Here is a 19486-nt window from a genome sequence, read left to right as displayed (position 1 = left end):
TCGGCACTGGTGATCCAATTTAGATGTGCTTGATTCCGTAATTTTCAGCGGATTTGTAAACCAATTTATATTGAAGTTCTTTAAGTGGATTAGCGTAATTACATTTAGATTATGAATTGTAATTGGGGTTTAATTGCCAAATGACTTGATTTACTGAAGAAAATAACTTCATTCTTTGGTTACTTTTACTTACTAATGAAATGCTAAGTCCAATATAATGCCTTAATTCAGGTATGTTATCTGGTAAATATATATAAAAATACATATATTGGTTTGCTTTCCGTTTGTCTTAACAACTATTACGCGTTTGCAGCGGGCTGATTCATTTGTTTGGCAATTAGGGCGTTGCCAGCGGGTGGGCGTGGCACTTGGCTCGACCCAATTACTGGCCACCACCCACACGGTCACCCTGCTGATAGGAAAAGAGAAAACTGAAAAAAAAGCAATTAATATTTCGCCCCATTCAAGTGCCGTGGCAAGCAATTTTCGCATTACGCATACGCCCGGTGGTACAGGATAAATGTTATTAAAACTTATTTGTTATGTGGCGCACAGAACTTGTTTGCTGCAAGCTGGCTAGCTGCTACCTACGTGAATTTTTGTTATTTTTTTTATGTATTTTTTTGTGGCAGCTGCCTTTTTGCCAAGACAGAATGATGTTGCTGCTGCTGCAGTTGCAATGTATGTTTGCTGCTGCTGCTGCGGCTTCCGTTTCATTGGCATTTTCAACGCTTCGTTGACGCTGACGTTGATTGCCAAAGCCGCAGGCGAAATCCCGATCGAGATCCCTAAGTCGCAGCCCTGAAAACCCGATGCTGCAAGCCCCCAGGTCCATTTGCATGTGGCAGCAATTTGTGGCAGCCACACGAGAAATTCCAATCAAATTGCAGTCGTTTTTTTTTACATTTTTTTTGTTTTTTTAACCGCGAAGTGAACCCGCCGGTCGCCAAAGTGGCCCTGGCTAAAAGCAATTGTCTGTCATTTACCCAGCACCTGTTGCGCTGCCGCCTTGATTGAAAACTTGTTGCCGCTGCGAAAATGCAACTGCAGCAACTGCAGCAACTGCAACTGCGGCAGCAACTTTTGCAGACGGGCGCGGCACATCAGCTGTCAGCAATTTGTTGTGATCAATTTATTAAAAGTCTCGCATCGAATCGGGTTGAAGGACGACGCGACTGGTCCACTGGCAGCCTGGCTGAGATAATCACCGACTCAGCCGACTCTCATCTGCATAAATGCCCGCGCCATCGCCTCCGGGCCACAGCCACCCATCCAGTTCCCGGAATTCGCAGCAATTGTGGCACCTTGCCCTGGAATTTGTCATTGTTGGAACTACAGAGTTTCCAGAGGACTTAAAGAAAGGAATGCAAATGGATTTTACAATAAATAATTAAATGATTTTATTCAATAACAAAAGTATGCTGATATAAAGAGTTGCTTGTTCCTAATTCGTATGAGTCTCGACCAACACATTATTTAATTTGGCAAACATACGCAGCACTCCCGGTTTCTGCGAGTGTACTTAGGTGAAGGAAACCGAACTGATGGCCAAAACTGCATTTACATGTTCGCCAGGGTTGGGCCAAGAACACCGAAGAACACAGAGCTCAAAACCCGTCTGCAGGGTTCTCTCGAGGGAGCCGTTGGATTGCAGATGGAGATGGAAATCGTGGAGCTAAAAGTGTCGGGCAACTGGAGACCAGAAAAACCTCTTCCATTTGCTTCCAGCACCTCAACTCACTGGGATTTCTGTGGTTTACATATATGTTTTATTCCGACGCTGAGTAATTTTACTAGATATTTGCACATATCTTACTCAGCGCTGATCTTCAGCTTGACGCAAACTCAATTCTGAATAACTTTACTCACCTGTTTTACGACGTCCACAATGGAAACGCAGCCAGCCAAGAATTGTGGTGATATCATTAATTGCTCTGGCTCATTAATTTGTTTGTCTGATTTCTGGGACTATGCTTTGATTTCTTTATATATATATTTATATTTGAAGAATTTTTCTATCAACTACATAGCTCATGTCCTGGTACTTGTTTCAATAACCAGAGGCCCCATTTTCAATCACTTTTCCGCCCATCAGCGGTTTCCTTTGCATCGGTCCACTCACATTCACCACATTCCAAGTAGCCGCACTTTTCTCACAGTTTTCAATTTTCCAGCGTGCATCTCCCCGCTTTCCAATCACAACTTCTCCAATTTACAGCACGCTAATCACTTGGCCACAGTTTCAGTCACAGTCGTCGGGGTCACCACCTCGTGCAGTTCCCTTTCCCGCCATCTTTTCACTGGAGAAATTAGCAAAGTGCTGGCAAATGATCCGGAGTTGGCTCCCGGAATCAGAAAACGCGAATGGGACACTTTGCAGATGGCTCGTCCAATGGGATCCGATGCGGATGCGAATGCGAATGCAAGTCATGAATGCCAACACATTCATGACCAGTGGCACTGGTATCGAAGCATTTAGCATCCAGCATTCAATATCCCCCATGCAGTACCCAGTATTCCAGTGGATAGGGCCAAAAGCAAAGGGCTGTGTACAATTGATGCCACAGCTGCTGTTCCTGCAGATCGCAGATCACAGATCACGATGGGCTGTCCGCTCACGCTAATGAATGCTGATGATGACGAAGTGCATGCCTGCCATCTCTGCGTACACTGCAAGAAATACCGGCTTATACAAAAATGTGAATGTTGAGAATATTATTTCTAGATTTCATTGCACTCGATATAGATTAATTTAATTAATACCATTAAATTTCTTATCATACTATATTATTTTTATTTAGTTTTTATGTCTATTCAAGTTTGATTTTTTCAAGTGCTTAGTTGAATGAAGTTCGAAATGAGATGGAAATATGGATGGGGACTTGTCCGGCTGATGTTTTTGCGTGCCGCAATTTCAATTTGTTTGGCCACTTGAGGCTTTCCTGCCACGCCCCCCTCTCTCCCCTGCGCCCAAAACCGAAGATCCCCATCTCCATTCGCATTTTCCCCGTCGGTCTTTCACTTTTGAGGCTGGAGGCTTGCGATCTGCAGAGCGACTTGCGCAAGCATTTTGCTTTATTGGATGGATGCCGACCACTTGAGTGGCTCGCTACGGGCTCCGCGATCCACCAACCCCCCCCCTGGCCCTCCTGCGAGACGCCTCTGGACCCTCGATCCCCCCAGCCCCCTCCGATTTTCCACCGTTCGCCTTGACAGCTTGCACTTGAACTAAAATGCCTCAAACTCGCTGCTGCCGTTTTTTTCATTTTATTTTTTTCTGATTTTTTTTCGTGTTGACAACACACAAATGGAAAGTACAAATAGAAACCGAGCACCGTGCATCTTGTTTTTCTATTTTTTTTTTTTTTACTTTGCTAACGGATTTTTGCCTGCTTGGCTGCATTTCAGTGACTTAGCCTTGAAAAGAAAAAAAAACACGAGTATCTCCGTATCTTGGTGTCTTCCCCATTCGACATACATATTCGATTTGGAGCTGACTGTAAACGGAAATGCATCAAGCCATTTTCTCACCTCGTTTTCTTTACCCTCCAACCACGAACCCCTCTCCGGCGACTGGCATTATCATTTGGCCGCCTTTTTATCTGGCTGACTTGTCACTCCGTGGTTATTGCTTCCAGTATTCTACCCCACCACCTGTCCATCAAGGCTTATCTTTGTTTAGGAATGGATGCTGCGAGAGTTGTAGCTCCATTTACCTGCTAATAAGTCCCGGCACTTGGCTAAGAATGCACAGGAAATAAATATGTATCACCGAGTGATGAATCAACCCTAATCTGCGTGTGAACTCATTATGAAACAGCTCTTGGATAAATAATGATGAGCTCAGCAGAAGTTCAGTGTTGGAAAAGACTTAATAATTTGTGGCGCAATATAAACGAGATAACTGTAAAGAAATATTTGCAACTCTGAATGAAAATCCCTGGAAAGCATCTAGAAACTTGAATCTTTGGCGATTCTTTACAGCTTATTTGAAGTTTCAGAAGTTTCTTTCACTCCCGAGTTTCAGATCCTCGATTTTATGTATCTGCCCTGTTTTTCATTTCCAGTTTCAGTTTCTGTCGGTTATTCTTGTGTTTTAGTCTCGCCTTTTGGTTGTTTCGCCTTCTTTAGCTTTGCTTTGCTCCTTCTACTTCTTCTGCAGTTTTTATATATGTTTTTCTTAATAATTGGCATTCCTTTCATAATTTATTGACAAATTTTAAGGCGCACCCAAGGTCGTCAACACACAAATAATAATGGAAAGTGAGGTATACAATTTATTGGCGGGCGTGATAAGTCGACAAATGGTTTGGTTTTTGGTTTTCAGTTCTGGATTCCGCCCCTCATTTTGTCGGCCTTTTAAACGCCCCTCGTTGTACATATACACATGTACATACATATTTATTGTTATTTTGGCTGCCCAGCCAGCTGTGCGCAAATCAACTGACCAACTGACCAAAATCGCTGCAGGCTACTGTTTCATTTTCCTTTTGTTTGCGGCCAATCGAGGGGAAAATCCAACTGAAAGGGGCAAAACCCATGAGGGGGCGGGGGAAAATCTATGACACAGACGGAAGCGTCAACATCCATTAGCCACAGGCCAATGAGCCAATTAGCCAACTGCGAGCCATTCAACTGCCACCCCCAAGATCGATGGAAAACCACTCGAGACCTCAGGCACGAAATGCAACTCCAACTACGCCCGCAAAATGTGCACTGTGAGAAATTTGTAAATCATAAAGATACAAAAAATTTGTTTATAAGGGGTACCAACAAAAAATCAGGGAAACCATTTTCCCAAAAAATTAAATATTTCAGAACGGTTTTTTGGGTATAACTCGACTAAAAATGGCCACACAGCAAAAATAATTACCATTTTATACTCCTTACAACCAATACTAACAACTTCTGTCACTTTTAAACTAATTTTGTAAAATTAATTTTTGGCCAAATTTTCGCATTTTTTGTAAGGGGTACCATCATCAAAATTTGCGAAAAATTGAAAAATCCTAGAATTCCCAAACTTGAATGCAAGTCGATTGGGATTTAAAAAACAAACTCAACGAGGTATGACATTTCATATTTGGATAATTATTTTTAATGTTTTGATCAAAAAACCGATTATTTTTTTTAACAAAAAATCTGGGAAACCATTTTTCCAAAAAATGAAATATTTAATAACGGTTTTTTGGGTATAACTCGACTAAAAATGGCCACACAGCAAAAAGAATTACCATTTTATACTCCCTGTTACCAATACTAACCATTCCTATCACCCGCTACTTATTATCATCGCCTGGTATCTAAAATTGAAAGATCCAAAAATTTTGCACAAAAATGCGCATTTTGTAGGCCAAATTGAGAGATTTTTCGGTTTAAATTACCAGGCGAACAAGGATTCCAGAAGGTGACCAACGATAAGTTGGTTTTCAGTAGACACCAGCTACTGATTATCATCGCCTGGTATCTAAAATCGAAAGATCCAAAAATTTTGCACAAAAATGCGCATTTTGTATGCCAAATTGACAAATTTTTCGGTTTAAATTACCAGGCGAACAAGAATTCCAGAAGGTGACCAACGATAAGTTGGTTTTCTGTAGACACCCGCTACTGATTATCATCGCCTGGTATCTTAAATCGAAAGATCCAAAAATTTTGCACAAAAATGCGCATTTTGTAAGCAAAATTGAGAGATTTTTCGGTTTAAACTACCAGGCGAACAAGGATTCCAGAAGGTGACCAACGATAAGTTGGTTTTCAGTAGACACCCGCTACTGATTATCATCGCCTGGTATCTAAAATCGAAAGATCCAAAAATTTTGCACAAAAGTGCGCATTTTGTAAGCAAAATTGAGAGATTTTTCGGTTTAAACTACCAGGCGAACAAGGATTCCAGAAGGTGACCAACGATAAGTTGGTTTTTCGCATTTTTTGTAAGGGGTACCATCATCAAAATTTGCGAAAAATTGAAAAATCCTAGAATTCCCAAACTTGAATGCAAATCGATTGGGTTTTAAAAAACAAACTCAACGAGGTACGACATCTCATTTTTGAACCATAATTTCCAATAATTTGGTCAAATAACCGATAATTTTTATCGGAAAATTTTGAAAAATGACTTGAGTTCCAGCACCTATGTCAAGAAACAAAACGACTTTTTCTCTGTGTATCCTGTAGGCTGAGTTGTCATCACTTTCGCTGTCGCCCGAAGGAAAATCTGGCCAATTACGCGAGTGGCTGAAAAGGGGGACGCGGGTTTTCTGGCTTTTTTTCAAACCTTAGATGGTCAACTTTAATTAGCAGCCGGCGACAATCGAATCGCAGCGAATTCGCTGCAGTTATTTCATCAATGACATTTAAGGCTTCATTAAAAGTCCTGCAAACGGGCGTGACCTTATTTGGGACGATGAGTGACAGGGGGTGTGGGGGTTAGGACTGCAGTCGAAGGTACAGGAATCGAAGGAATATATACGATGTACATGCACATATGTATGTATCTGTATAAGTGGAGGATCTCTAAGGCTGCCGCATAAATTTCATTTGATTGGACTGAGCTAACGAGCTCAGCGATGGTCGCGTGATTTATTCTGTTTTTGCAAAACTTTTATTTTTCGTTTAAAATATTGGTTTTTATGTACACTTACCTTTATCTTATCTGAAATCTGCAACTGTGATTTCCATGAGCTCGTATTTTAATTTCCGCATGTTTCATAAGCCACAAATAGAACATTCCATCAATGGAATGTTAGTCATTTTTATTGGAGGAACTTTCCAAAGTGTTCCAATGGATTTATCATCATATAAATTGGCCAAAAAAACATGACGCATCTGTGACGCATTAAGTAATAGTTAGTTTTATTTTTACCTTATCGTATGTTAATAATAAATTAATTCTCTACACACTGTGCTACTCCAATTTATTGTTTGGTTTTGGTTTGTTGTCAAGTCTCTACTTATGATTAGATTACATATAACCTTTAATACAATGCTAAAGATCGCACATGCTTTATAAAGTTTAGACTGAAAATGTCTTGCAGTTGTTTGTGGCACGTTCGAAAATTAAATATATTAGGATCGTGTCACGATCTTTGTACCATCTCAAGGGACCGAAATTCAGCTAAGCATCTTCTGGCCATCTCCGCATCGGAACCCCCTTGGAATCTCCTTAGCCGCCGCCTGTGGCAGCACCATTAAAAATGCAAGTTGCTCGGCCAGTTGGCTTCGATGGCCTGTTGGCCAAGGAGCTCTTGGCCACGTTTCGTTAGCCCGTTTCGCTTTTACTTAACATTTGAAGCCTTTGCGCCGCTAATTGGCTGAAAATACCAAAAATGGCAATGCATGACGACTCCGTGGGCAAAAGGAGCAAAGGGGATTACGTGGTGGGAATGGGGAAGAGGTATGTATGTTGTGTTATGTGCCTAGGAATCGCTGCCGGGGATCGTCTATGCACTTTGGTGAGCATGGCCGTCGACAGTTGGTCCTTCAGACCGATAACCAAAGGAAAAAAAAAAATAGTCAAGTTGTTTCAATATTACGCCCCTATTTTTCTACTTACTTTTAAATTTCTTACGAAATTCATCATTAATCAAAGTTGCTTCTTCTCCAGGGAATAGCCGGGAATTATTTGTGGCAATTATGAATATTTTGTTTATTTTTTTTTTTATTTTCACCAGTTAACGCACACAATTTGCAGGAATGATAAGGGCTGTCAGCCGTCCCCAGGGAGCTGCCGTTGTTTCCAACACAGATTGTGTATTTGTGTATCTGCAAAGGGTTTTTATCCGCTCCTAATTGACAGGCACCATTTTCTAGTGGGCGTTACGCTGTATGCGGTATAAATAAATATTATTTATTCGCCCTTATCGATTGTGTGGGCAGCAGCACCAAAAGCAATGGCAAAACAAAGCGTGGGTGCAAAGCTCCAGCTTACCAGCCGCCACATTTTTAGCCCTCAGGTAAACAAAAAAATAAGAAAAAAACCCAAAACTGGCAAATCGCGGGCGTGCATCTGCGGCATGCAACTTCCAACTGCGATGCGGCCATCAGTGTTGCCGCAAAAAAGTGCCTCTTTGCAATGGTATATTATTGACACACTTTATTATCACCACATGGCCAGCGTTATCTTATCCCGGGCTAAGATATCGAGCTCTTCAATGGCCAATATCTTTGATATGGGCGCATTCCATTCAACAAGTTTACGAGCTTAAAGAAAAAAATATTTAGTCAAGGCACAGGAATGTGATACGGATGGGTTTCAATGTATAATATATATGCATCATCATATTTGTAATGAACATACATTCAACTATTTTCAGTGTTCATTACGAATGTATTTCTCACTCTGGCTAAAAAACAGCCAAGTAAGCAACACATTCAGGACTTTGGTATTCTTGCCTCCTTGGCTGCTGCAGCTTGTTGTTGTCAATAAAAAAGCGACGGCAAACAATTTAAATTTGAATTTAAATTAGCCGCTGCTGCGTTTGCCAGAGAAGACCAGGAAAAAAGGAAAGAAATGCACAAAAAGGGGTTACGAGCGGGTTAAGATTTGCATTCACTTTGGTTTGCTTACCAAATCGCTTACAACACTATACAATTCTATTCACAATTCGAGTAATATTAATTGAGCATTTTTCTTCCTCTTTTCCAGGTATGTACTGCTTAACCCATTAGCTGCAGCTGTGCTTAATTAAGCCACAAAATGTTGGGATATCTCATTGTGAGTTCAATAACAATGCAGTGAATGAAAAACAAAAACAAAAACGAAAACAGAAAAAAGAAAATGAGTACCAGACTCCACTGACAGTTTGCATTTAAATGTCAATCAGGCCACACAAAATACGCACAAAGGGTACGAAAAAACTGACAGAAACGTGGACATTTCAAGATAGACATACATACGTACATATATTTTTCTCCAGTGCGGGTGGTGCTGTTTTTGGCGGTGGTGCGAGGTGGTGGTTTCATTAAGTCAGCCGCTTAATGCGATTTTGACAAATAAATTCATCAACACTTCCGCTGACAACTGGCAGATGAGATGAGGCAGCCACACAGCAGCAACTACTGCAAATCCAACTGCAACATAAATTGCAACTGCAACAGCAATTGCAACTGCACACGGAAAATATTCACTGCCATATATCATACTTGTGTTAGAAAATAATTTCTGAAATACTTGTTCATAGGCTTTAATCCTTTGGAGAGTCTTGAGAACGGAAACTAAATAATTTAGCAGGCAAACACTTAGTGTCTTGTTTAGTTTAAAGTTAAAAAATACTTTTTTAGAGGGAAAATATAACATATTTGTTCTCAGTGTCTAACTTCTGCAAAATGTTAACAACGGCAGCAACAGCCAAACGCATTTGAAATTCAAATTTGAGCACATTTAACAAGCATTCGCTTGGACAGCCAAGCAGTTGTAGTTGCGTTTGAGTGGTTTTAGTTGGCTGCTGGCGCTGGGTGGATGAGGGGATGAGGGGCTGGTTCCCCCGGTGGTGGGGGTGGCTGAGCGGGTGGTTGTGGCTGTTGGCCTGCCATGTCGACGCTCATCAGGGTGACAGCTCTGGCAGAGCGATAAATTTGCCGGCATGAGACTGCATAACTGCAATACTGCACCACTGAACCACCAAGCCAAATCCAAGCCATTCTGCACCACCGTGCTCAAGTTCTCTGGAAGTTAATTGAGCATGCAAAGAGATCAGATTCCGTGCCTGCAACAGTGACCAAAAACCATTAAGAAAGGTTCTATGCATCAATATTGGGTTTAAAAAAATTCCTATATACATAGAAATCTTGAAGAATTTATCTTTAATTACGAAAAAGATATTTTATTTTTAAATTAAGGGAAAATGCAAGCATGTAAGTTTATGTAAGTTTATAATTATTTTATATAATGTACACTATTTTTAATATTAACATAAAGTCTGCCTATGAATACCACTTTCAGTTCAAATTTATAACTGATTTCAATACCGAATTAAAAAAACCTCTTTTTCAATATAATGTTATATTTTACTGCTGATTTCCAGCCGTTTCTTGTGATCCCTTTGTGCACTTAATGCAGTTTTTGCGCCCCCAATTCGCAGAGTCAACACAAATTTATACGGAAACCTGACAATGTGCGAGGGGGAGAGAGTGAGTGAGAGAGAGAGAGAGAGAGAGAGAGGGGGAGAATGGCAATGAGAGGAGAGCAAGCGAGATGACAGGAGTTGGACGACACAGGGCGTGCAAATGTAACGGAGATATTTGAATATCTGAGGGCGCGAATGGCATTCCACCAGTATTTCAATATCCCTGTGGGCGATTCCCAGATACAGTCACCCATAAAAGTCAGCGGACCTAATGAACTTGCAAATTTTTATGACTGCTCGTGGGGCTGTCGGAATTTCGCATTGACTTCCTAAGCTGGCGAATTTGTAAGAATGCGCTTTGATTTCAGATTCAAAGCTTATCGCAGTTCGAAAGCAAGACCCACGCTGACATTTTTATAGCTTTTTCAGAGCTCCGAATGCAAAAATTCTTCCGGCTATGAATGCAACTTTTCTGTCAGTCCGAATTGCAAACAGTTCTTAATAGCAGTTCGCTGACTGTACTTATAATTCACGAAAAGCCACCAAAGTTTCTGAATCAATTCACTTGTTTTGAGTGCTTTTTGTAAACGAACTGAAAAACCAACCGAATCGAAACGAATTCCAAAGTGATTGCCTCCTCCGGATGCAATGAATTTTCAATGAGCGCAGCAATAATAAACGAAGAGCTCTCGAAAATAATCAAAAACTCTTAAGTATTCCGTCCATAAAATGAGGCGATACGGATTAGAGTTCAATCGCGATGGACATAACAATTATGATTACACCAAATCCAATGGAATTATGTATTCGTTCGTTTTTCATCCACTGATAGTGGCTATCGGGGAATACAAAAATGTTCATGCCGCATGGCCCCCAAATGTTTGACCCACTTACAATATAGAAAACAGGGGATAGTCACAAGTATCTGGTATGAAATATACTGTATCTATGTATCTATACAGCATATGTTGCCCTAGCCCTGTTCCAAATTCGATTTACTCCGGTATTTATGAATAATACTGCATTAATGTAATATATGTAACTACGGAAATGTAAAAAATATATAAGTTATGCGTATCGCACATATCGAGAAAAATATCTGAGTAATGCATACATATCTGCCAGTGAATCTTATTTGTTTGAGGTTGATTTTTTTTTGTTTGAACAGCTGCCATTGCTCACAGGGCATTTACGATAAGAGGTAACAAAATATATCTTAGAAACCTATTTTTTTGCTACGCTAAAAATGTGAATATGTTTGGGAACAACCCAGTTATCACAGAGAAGTCCGTCGCCCCTTTGAGTTAGTATACCGAATTCCGAATAAAAATCATGACTGAGTACAGTTCCCAGAGCCAAACTGAAAGTGATAGCGATGAGGGACCGGAACCGGATGTGGAGCAGGCCAGGACCCGGGGTTCCTCGGATGATCTGACCAGCAACGAGTGGCTGAGCCTGCACGGATTTCCATCCGGCGCCGAAGACGAATTGCTGGCCATTTTCTCTCGCTTCTGTTCGATGAACTCGCATCGCAAAAGGGAGAATGGTCTAGAGATGAGATTCGCATCCGCGGAGCATCTGCAGCAGGGCGTTCTAATGGCCAAGCGTCTGGTGGTGTGCAACATGCAGATGCAGTGGCATGTGGGTCGTCTGGAGGATCCATCCCTTAATCCCAAGCCTTCGGGCGGTGGACTTGGCGTTTTTGGCAAATTGCGAAGGGCATTCGCCAATTACTTTCACTAGCATTACCATTACTATTGTTCAAAGGAACTGTTGCAGTCGTTTCATTATGTAAAAGCTAGGAATGGAAGGAACTTGCTATATTTGCTAATACAAAACATTCATTAATTACCAGCTAAGTCTTATAATTAGCTCGTCCCACGATAATTGGCTGCGAAATCTTAAAACTTAAAACATTCAATATTACACAATAGGGGTCCTTGGGGAAATTGTTCCCTGTGGGTGGAATGTAATTGCCTTTCAAGGCCAGAAAACTAAATGTGATTTCCACCCACATAATCCATTTAATTAAGTGCGACTAAAAATCAACATAACGTGCATTTGCCGTTCAATATGGTAATTTAAAACCCAGACAACAAGTTGCTGATCACATAAAAGTCTTGCAAACCCAGCCACCCCATCCAAAGCCCACCCCCTAAAACCCCCCTGCTGGCGCCCACATAAGGCCGAAAATGAAATGGAAATTTTTCAGAGAGCAAAAATGAAAAAAAAAAATAATAATAAATGCCGCCATAAATAATATGCTCATATTGCGGACTCTTCAATTAAAACTCATTAACATAATGGCCTAAAACAGCACTCGACTAACTGTCGGCTGAATGTGACAAAAATAAAGCAATAACAGTGGCGGCGACTGCTATTCGTGCTAAGGGGGGCAGGGGGTTCCCAGAAGGGGGTTGTCTGCCTTCAAAGTAAATTTACTTGTCAGTGTCGACGCGTGTAATTTATGCAAATTTTATGCGCACACCACCAAAAAGCAAAGCACCAAAAAAAAAGGAAAAAATACAAATTTAACTACAGCCAGCGAAAAACAGACAAAGACGGCCAAAAAAAATTAAAAAAACAACAAAATAAAAGCATTAAACGCAAAGCACGCAGAATTGTTTTTATTTTTATTTTTATTTTTTTTTTTGAAGGCGGAGGGGTGTGTCGTTTTCATTTTAGTTTATGGCGACATAATTAAAATTTATACGACTTACAGCCCGCATTTACAGGGAACCAGCACCCCTTTTGAAGTACAGTAATAACACCGCGATAGGTCGACTTATGTAATCGATCGTTATTAGATTTCTGTATCTTATCAAATATTTTGTAACACTAATCGAATGTGACGTGCAGCCTTAACTAAAGTAAGCACTGGTTCAATTTGATAATAGTTTGTTTATAAAAGTGTGTTCCTTGATAACAATTTTATTAAAGATAAGTCTTTTTTTTTAATAAAGATCTTCGGCGCGTTGATTTATCTAGTGTCCACTGTACTTAAATGGGCAGCAACAAAAATGATGTCAAAATATGGGAAATCCCAGATCTTCTCACAATTGCTCCCTCTCTTTTTAGCACTCCTTCTTTTTGGGGTTCACCCTCCCCCCCTCTCTCTATCACCTGGCATCTTTCGCCGTGTGTGGCCGTGCCAGTCGCTCTCGCTCACTCCACTGCCCTATCCCCCTCAGTCTCGCATAATTCTTTCAAATTCAAATCCAAAGCCAGACAATAACAACACTAAATTATGAAGGAGAAGACTGCAGTCCTGCTCTCTCGCTGCTCAGTAGAATACACAGAAAGATATGAATGGACAAGCTCGTTCTACTAACAAGATATTAACCAATGTTTTTATATTCTTAGTTAATCTGCTATAGCTGTAAAAACAATAATTACTTTATATTCGCAAACATCACTGCATACCGCATAGTCACCCTTTTTTTCTCAGTGTATCGTGGCTTTCGTTCCTCTTCATCTGTTGCTGTTTGTAATTTACCTGCCAGCCAGTTGTTTTGTTTACCTATGACGGCATTTCCCTCTTCACCGGCTATCGCTCACCTTTTCCCCTGGTCCTTGTCCTTCGCTCATTCCGTCCTCGTACCCTTCGCCTTTATTCTACACTGAGGAAAACATCTCAATTAAAAGGCAATTTAAGAAATCTGCGCAGCAAATATAAACAGGTTGTAAATGAAAGAATTGTAGCTCGCTGAAACGGGGATATGTATATATTTATATATATATATTTTATTACATCAGTTTTATATATTCTGCATTCATTTTTTCTCACGGTGTGCGTACCCTTCTTTAGTTGCCTTCCACTCAGCGACCGCTATTAAACGTCATTGTCTCCAAGCCTTCTTCGCCTCTTCTTCAGATTCTTCTGGCTATGCGGATATGTATATGTATATGCGTGTATTTGTTTATGGTGCGGCTTCGCCTTTGTCATGGAAAGGATAATAAAAAACGAAATTATGTTTAAATATGGTCATCCCCCTGCAACTCCATGGCCCCCTTCCTCGCTCACTCTCTTTTGGGGCATGGACGCGTTAACATTTTTATTGCCGCCATGTCAGTTCCCATAAATGTGCCACACAACACTCGTAAAAAGAGAAAGATATAAGAACTCGGAACCCGACATATATGTAGCTAACCCTGACCTGACCATCGTATCTGTAGCCATGAAAAATGTTTTCTTGTTTCAGGATGGCCAACCAATGACAAATATTTGTCACCAATATATATATGATTTATATAGATCATGGTCAATAGGTTACCATCGATTAATTGACTTCGGTTACAAGAAAAACACTCTTATTCTTAGACTATCTTCCGCCAACATTTAGAAATTAATTGGATTGGCTTCATTAATCGGCAAGCGATATTTATCGCTCGGTTTATCAAATTAATCAACCATCCTCAGGCTCTCTACTTTTTCTGCCTCTTGGAAAACGCTTGATCTTTACTTGCCCTGAAGCAACAACAATTTGTTTACTAACAATCTATGAGCAACGCAAGCAAAAGTCAAAGAGGAGGAGGCAAAGAAGTACAGTCAAGCTTCCATAAGACATATAGCAACAAATAATAAAATTGATTTTAATAAACTAGCATAGTTCCTCAATGATCTCCCAAAGTATGTATTACTTCTTCCTTTTGCAGCAGATCTGTTCTCTTAAATGCTTGACTTGTTTTAGCGAGCCATCACTGTAGAGATTAATGCAGGCCTGAAGCTGCGCATGCGCATTTGCCAGAGACAAATTCCCGAACGCTGATCCAACCGCTTGACCTTGCCATCAATTCTCATAATGGAAATGGCTTGCCAGTCGGGGGAAATGGAAATGAAACCGCTGGGCCGCTTTCCCAACAGCAACAACAACAACGACAAAATCCAAATACAAAACGCGATAAGCTGCAAAGCCGCGGGCCAATTTGTGCTACTTGGGTTACGTTGATGTTTGGACGGGATGTGGAGCTTAAAGTTGCACTGAGAGAAAATAGAATGGTTCACACCAACTTTTTTGCTTTGAAATTGAGCTTATTGCGAATGCCCCACGTTGGGCGCCAGTATTGTTAACCAACCCAGCATAGCTTTCATTTCTCTCAGTGCAATTGGGCAAACGTATCGATGGTGGGTCTATGGTTTGGTTCGATGGGTAGCTGGGTAGGCGGTTAAGCGGGCTACCGCGGCAATTTAACGCTCTAGTGGCCATACACACACACACAGATACGGCACCATATGTAGATCAGCGAGATACATATGGGAGCAAACATCTGCATTTGTGTTGACCCACAATTAATCTGAGCCACACAGCTGCGAACAACGCACGAATTTTGGTCAGAGTTATCAGTTAGCACCAGGCCCATCGGGGCTGCATTTCCTGTAGCCAATTTCCCATACGGTTGGCCAAATTAACGAGCCGTGAGCGATGATGACCCAATCGAATGGAATGGAAGTAGGTTGGTCCAACGAAATGCTCGGCTTGCTCATTTTCCCAGAGCGCTTTTTTGGGCCTTACCCCAATTTAGGTTCGGTTTAATGTAGTCGGTAATAATTAAGTATTTTGATGAACAACAATGCGTTGCCATAGCAAAAACAAAGAGACTTTAGGCCAGTGTTGATTAACAGTATTATTATTATAATGCGGTCAATTTTATTTTTCAAATGCAGTACTGCAAATGGGGTTGAATTCCATTCAGATGGTAATTGTAATATGCATTATGAGCATTCCCTTTTTATCATAAACAAAATTTATTCGATAATATGTTATGATATGAGAACCTTCCTCATTTGCGTTTTTCTCGACCTGCCTTTTTTGGAAGTTTCCGCACTTATTGGCGGCGCCATCGAAGGCGTCATCAACTTGGCCAGATCCCCACTTCAGCTATTTTTGGCGTCTTGTTCTGCCATCTAATGGACACATTATGTTCTTGACCCGCGGCGGAAACGCGTGCCTGCCTCCCATTATGGATTTAGATTTGGACTTGGATTTGGCTTTGTGCAAATTGAAACATCCACGGATGTTAGCTAATGGGATCCGATATCTATAACCACACTGCACATCAATATAAGGCAAAACAAATGATTAACAGGCCCCAAAAAAAAAAATAATAAAAAACAAAAAACGGACGAAAACCCTCGAGGGCTTTGGTTTCCCAACGATTTTGGGCATGACTTCATTCAGGCAAGAAATCTTCGCGGCTTTTTTCTTTTTTTTTTTGGACACGCGCGTCACGGCGACACCTTGACATGCCACGCCCACCAGCACCTCGCCGCCCAGAGAATGAATGACTTAACCAAATCCCATCAAATTATGCGCGTTCGGTGACTGCCCGTCTTGAATTTTAAGCCATCGGCCGACCGCTCCAAAAATGAAATACTCCCCAAGAAATTGAAAGAAAACCGAAAACCGAAAAGCGACAAATTTATTGAATTATGTTTTTCGCTGTTGTGTTTGTCGGATGTATTTTGTAGTTTCTGAAGTGACAAATCTCTCGGGTTATTGGGTTGGGTTAGGTTACGTCGTGTTGCGCAGAGGGATCCGCTGATGGAAGGAAGGTCACATATTCGGGTAGACTGCAGAATGGATTCGAAAAGATATGCAGCGGAATAATGAGTGGGGACCGATGAAGAGGAGTGGCATGCATATAGGGTTGAGTTGTTTTGGAATCATACGAAATCAGATGCCTTGAAATGTTTTGGAAACGATATATGGGAAATGAATTCCCGAAATAAATGCTAGAGTTGCATAAAAGTCATTTTTTCTTCGAAGCGAAATTGAAGGAAAAAGCAACAAATAAGCTAAGAACATGATATAACCTAATAACCATAAGCGAGACATTTGTATCTTTCCAATACTGTATCTTAAGAATCTCTCTTTCTATGTAGTTTCTTCTTCTATTACGCAAACTCGCTGCCTTTCCCCCCAAAAAAAAACCCACAACGTTGATGGATATCTTTGACATTGAGCATTGAGTCCGTGGTGCGAGTGTCAATCGTCAACGCGGACTTGTCGACTTAAAGCGCAAATTGAATTAGGCAATGGTAATTCAGTTGCTTCTGTTGCTATTATCGACAGGCTTTTCGTATTCGTAATTTGATTTTGGTTGTCAGGCTTAACAGGCCCCCCATCAAACCCAAAGCCGAAACACAATTCCAAATGTGGGCAATCGAATTCCAATTTGACGCAAATGCTGCACAGGCACAGCCTCTCCTCGAAAATCCACCGAAGTATGTAGTCTGTAGATACATATGTATGTGGTAGTTCCTTCGACTTTTGAAGACTGCTGCAGGTAAACGACACCGCATGTCGCCCCTATCTTCGATTCCGATCGGACAGGTAACCAGAGTTCAGGTAGATAAACTGCCGGCAGGGAACGGGAACTGCTCATCCTTCTGTGATAACTTCATCCTGCCGCAGCAGGAAGTATCCTGCGAATCACGCATCCCACTCTACGGCGATTCACCCTTGAGAATACAATATGCGCATAGAGACGAAACGTGACTAGCTGCGATTGTCCCGCGGGCATAATTAGACCCGAATAACATCACCTGGCGACACCTCAGCACAATCACCACATTTGCAAATATCAGATAGGCCAAAAAAAAACAAAAAACACTGAGCGAAAGTAGGACGATGTTTTCCCGCTTAAGTTCCCAACTTGGAATGGTAATTTTTGTGGTTTTTCCCCTGTGTAGCAGATAAACAGCGTTTAATCAGTAGCACACTCATCTTATCGCACTGGCGCCATGAGATTAGTTTTCCAAGTAAACTTTTTGGAATTGGGCCATTCCTGAATGCGAAATCCGAACGGCATCCGAGGGCCGGAAATAGATCGATCCTAGAAGAGGGTGCTTCTCGCAGCCAGACGAGACAACCCAACCGTATACCAATACCATATAGCATCTATGTCCCCAGCAGATCCATAAATATTTGAAGAGTGAGAGATGTATTGAGCAGGGTTCACAGGGGTCACTGCGAGACGAAAATGAATTGAATTTTGTTTTTTTTTGGCTGTCTTGGGGCAGACAAATGATAATAAATAAATATGCTGAGGAGTGGAGTCCGCCGATGCTGCACCACTTAAAGATATAATATTGGGGATTGGGCGAGCTCGATGGCAAACACTTGGGAACACTTGTGATAATCATGACTAATAAGATACACAAATATCGGAGCGACTGGGAGCAACCGAAAAAAATACGAGAAAATAAGGCAAACACAGCTGGACCAGAAAGGGGGGCAGCCAAACCAGACAACAAAGTACTCACAATTCTGGCAAATGCAATTCGGGCAGTTCCTTCTGTGGTTGGGGGTTACGAAAATAAGTCGGTGGATAAGCTCATTTGGATGGAGACCAACGTCGAAGGGTGAGCAAGTGGAAAAAGCAACAAAAAGGGGCGAAAAATGCATAAAAATAGGTATTTAACTTCAGTACGAAAATGTTTTAAAATAGTAGTATTTTATGTGCATATTTCTAACATCAACTCATATTTTTATCATAGAGAACAGCTTCTCTACGCTTAGTTATTTAATAACCCCACCCTGCTGCATAAATAATAATTGAATTTTTCTATTGGAGTCAAGACATCAAGCGATCTCCTTTCTTTCGCCTTTCTTCGTTTTTTTATTCAATCAAATTCCTACAAGAGTCACTCCAGCTGCGGGTGGTGGGTGGAGTGGGTTGAATGAATGGATTCATTAGAATCACGTTGAAGTTGGCTGCAGTATAGCCGAGCCACTTGAAAGGGTTTTCGAGAGCCCGGCAATTGAGGCGACACGCGCGACGCCTTAAAGCGGCAATTAATGTTCAAATTTAATTAAACGCATTCTAAGTCGTCGTCGCCAGTGCACTTCAGCCATCCCATTCCTATCCCCACCCCTTTACTGCACTATGCTCGCCAGATCCAGATCCAGATCCAGACCAAGAAATCCACCACCAAAAGCTAGAGCTAGAAGTTCAGCGTCATCGGATTTTAATTGCAAGCGGAGCAGTTTCTACACTGCGATAGAAAACTAAGCCACTTAGAAATATAAAAACAAAATGGTAGTAGCATTTATTTTATAAATAAAATGCCTTATATAGCTTATAGTTGTATAGATATTTAACTAAAATATTTAATAATATTTAGAAGATGACTACATTGGTAAATTATTAGATTTGATATTTATTGGCATGTCATGTTTGTTTATTTTATTTGTATTTCTCCGAAGATACTTGATGTTTTTTACAGTTTGGTTTGATTCCACGATAATTGAGGGGATCAATCCCCATCTTAGGCCTCCCTGGCACCCCGGCATTCCCTTGACTAGCCCGCTAATTGATAAGCTAAGTGGCAAGTGCCATAAAAAAATAGAAACCAAGCCGCTCCAGAATCCAGAAAAAAAAATCAAATAGCTTCGTTTTCCAACTCAAACCGCCCA

General features: G+C 41.0%; 2 protein-coding genes across 3 annotated transcripts in view; both read left to right on the top strand.

The window, feature by feature from the left end:
• The window catches only part of LOC117148553 (integrin alpha-PS1), a 43385-nt gene that overhangs the window by 10875 nt on the left and 13024 nt on the right, over positions 1–19486 (top strand). The window lies entirely within an intron of this gene.
• On the top strand, positions 11188–12627 carry LOC117148556. Its single transcript, XM_033315994.1, has one exon. It carries the CDS (start codon positions 11400–11402, stop codon positions 11808–11810), a length of 411 nt encoding a protein of 136 aa, XP_033171885.1. The 5' UTR covers positions 11188–11399; the 3' UTR covers positions 11811–12627.

The sequence above is a fragment of the Drosophila mauritiana genome, chromosome X (assembly GCF_004382145.1).
Source record: "Drosophila mauritiana strain mau12 chromosome X, ASM438214v1, whole genome shotgun sequence".
Taxonomy (NCBI): domain Eukaryota; kingdom Metazoa; phylum Arthropoda; class Insecta; order Diptera; family Drosophilidae; genus Drosophila; species Drosophila mauritiana.
This window is presented reverse-complemented; position numbering and strand designations above follow the sequence as displayed.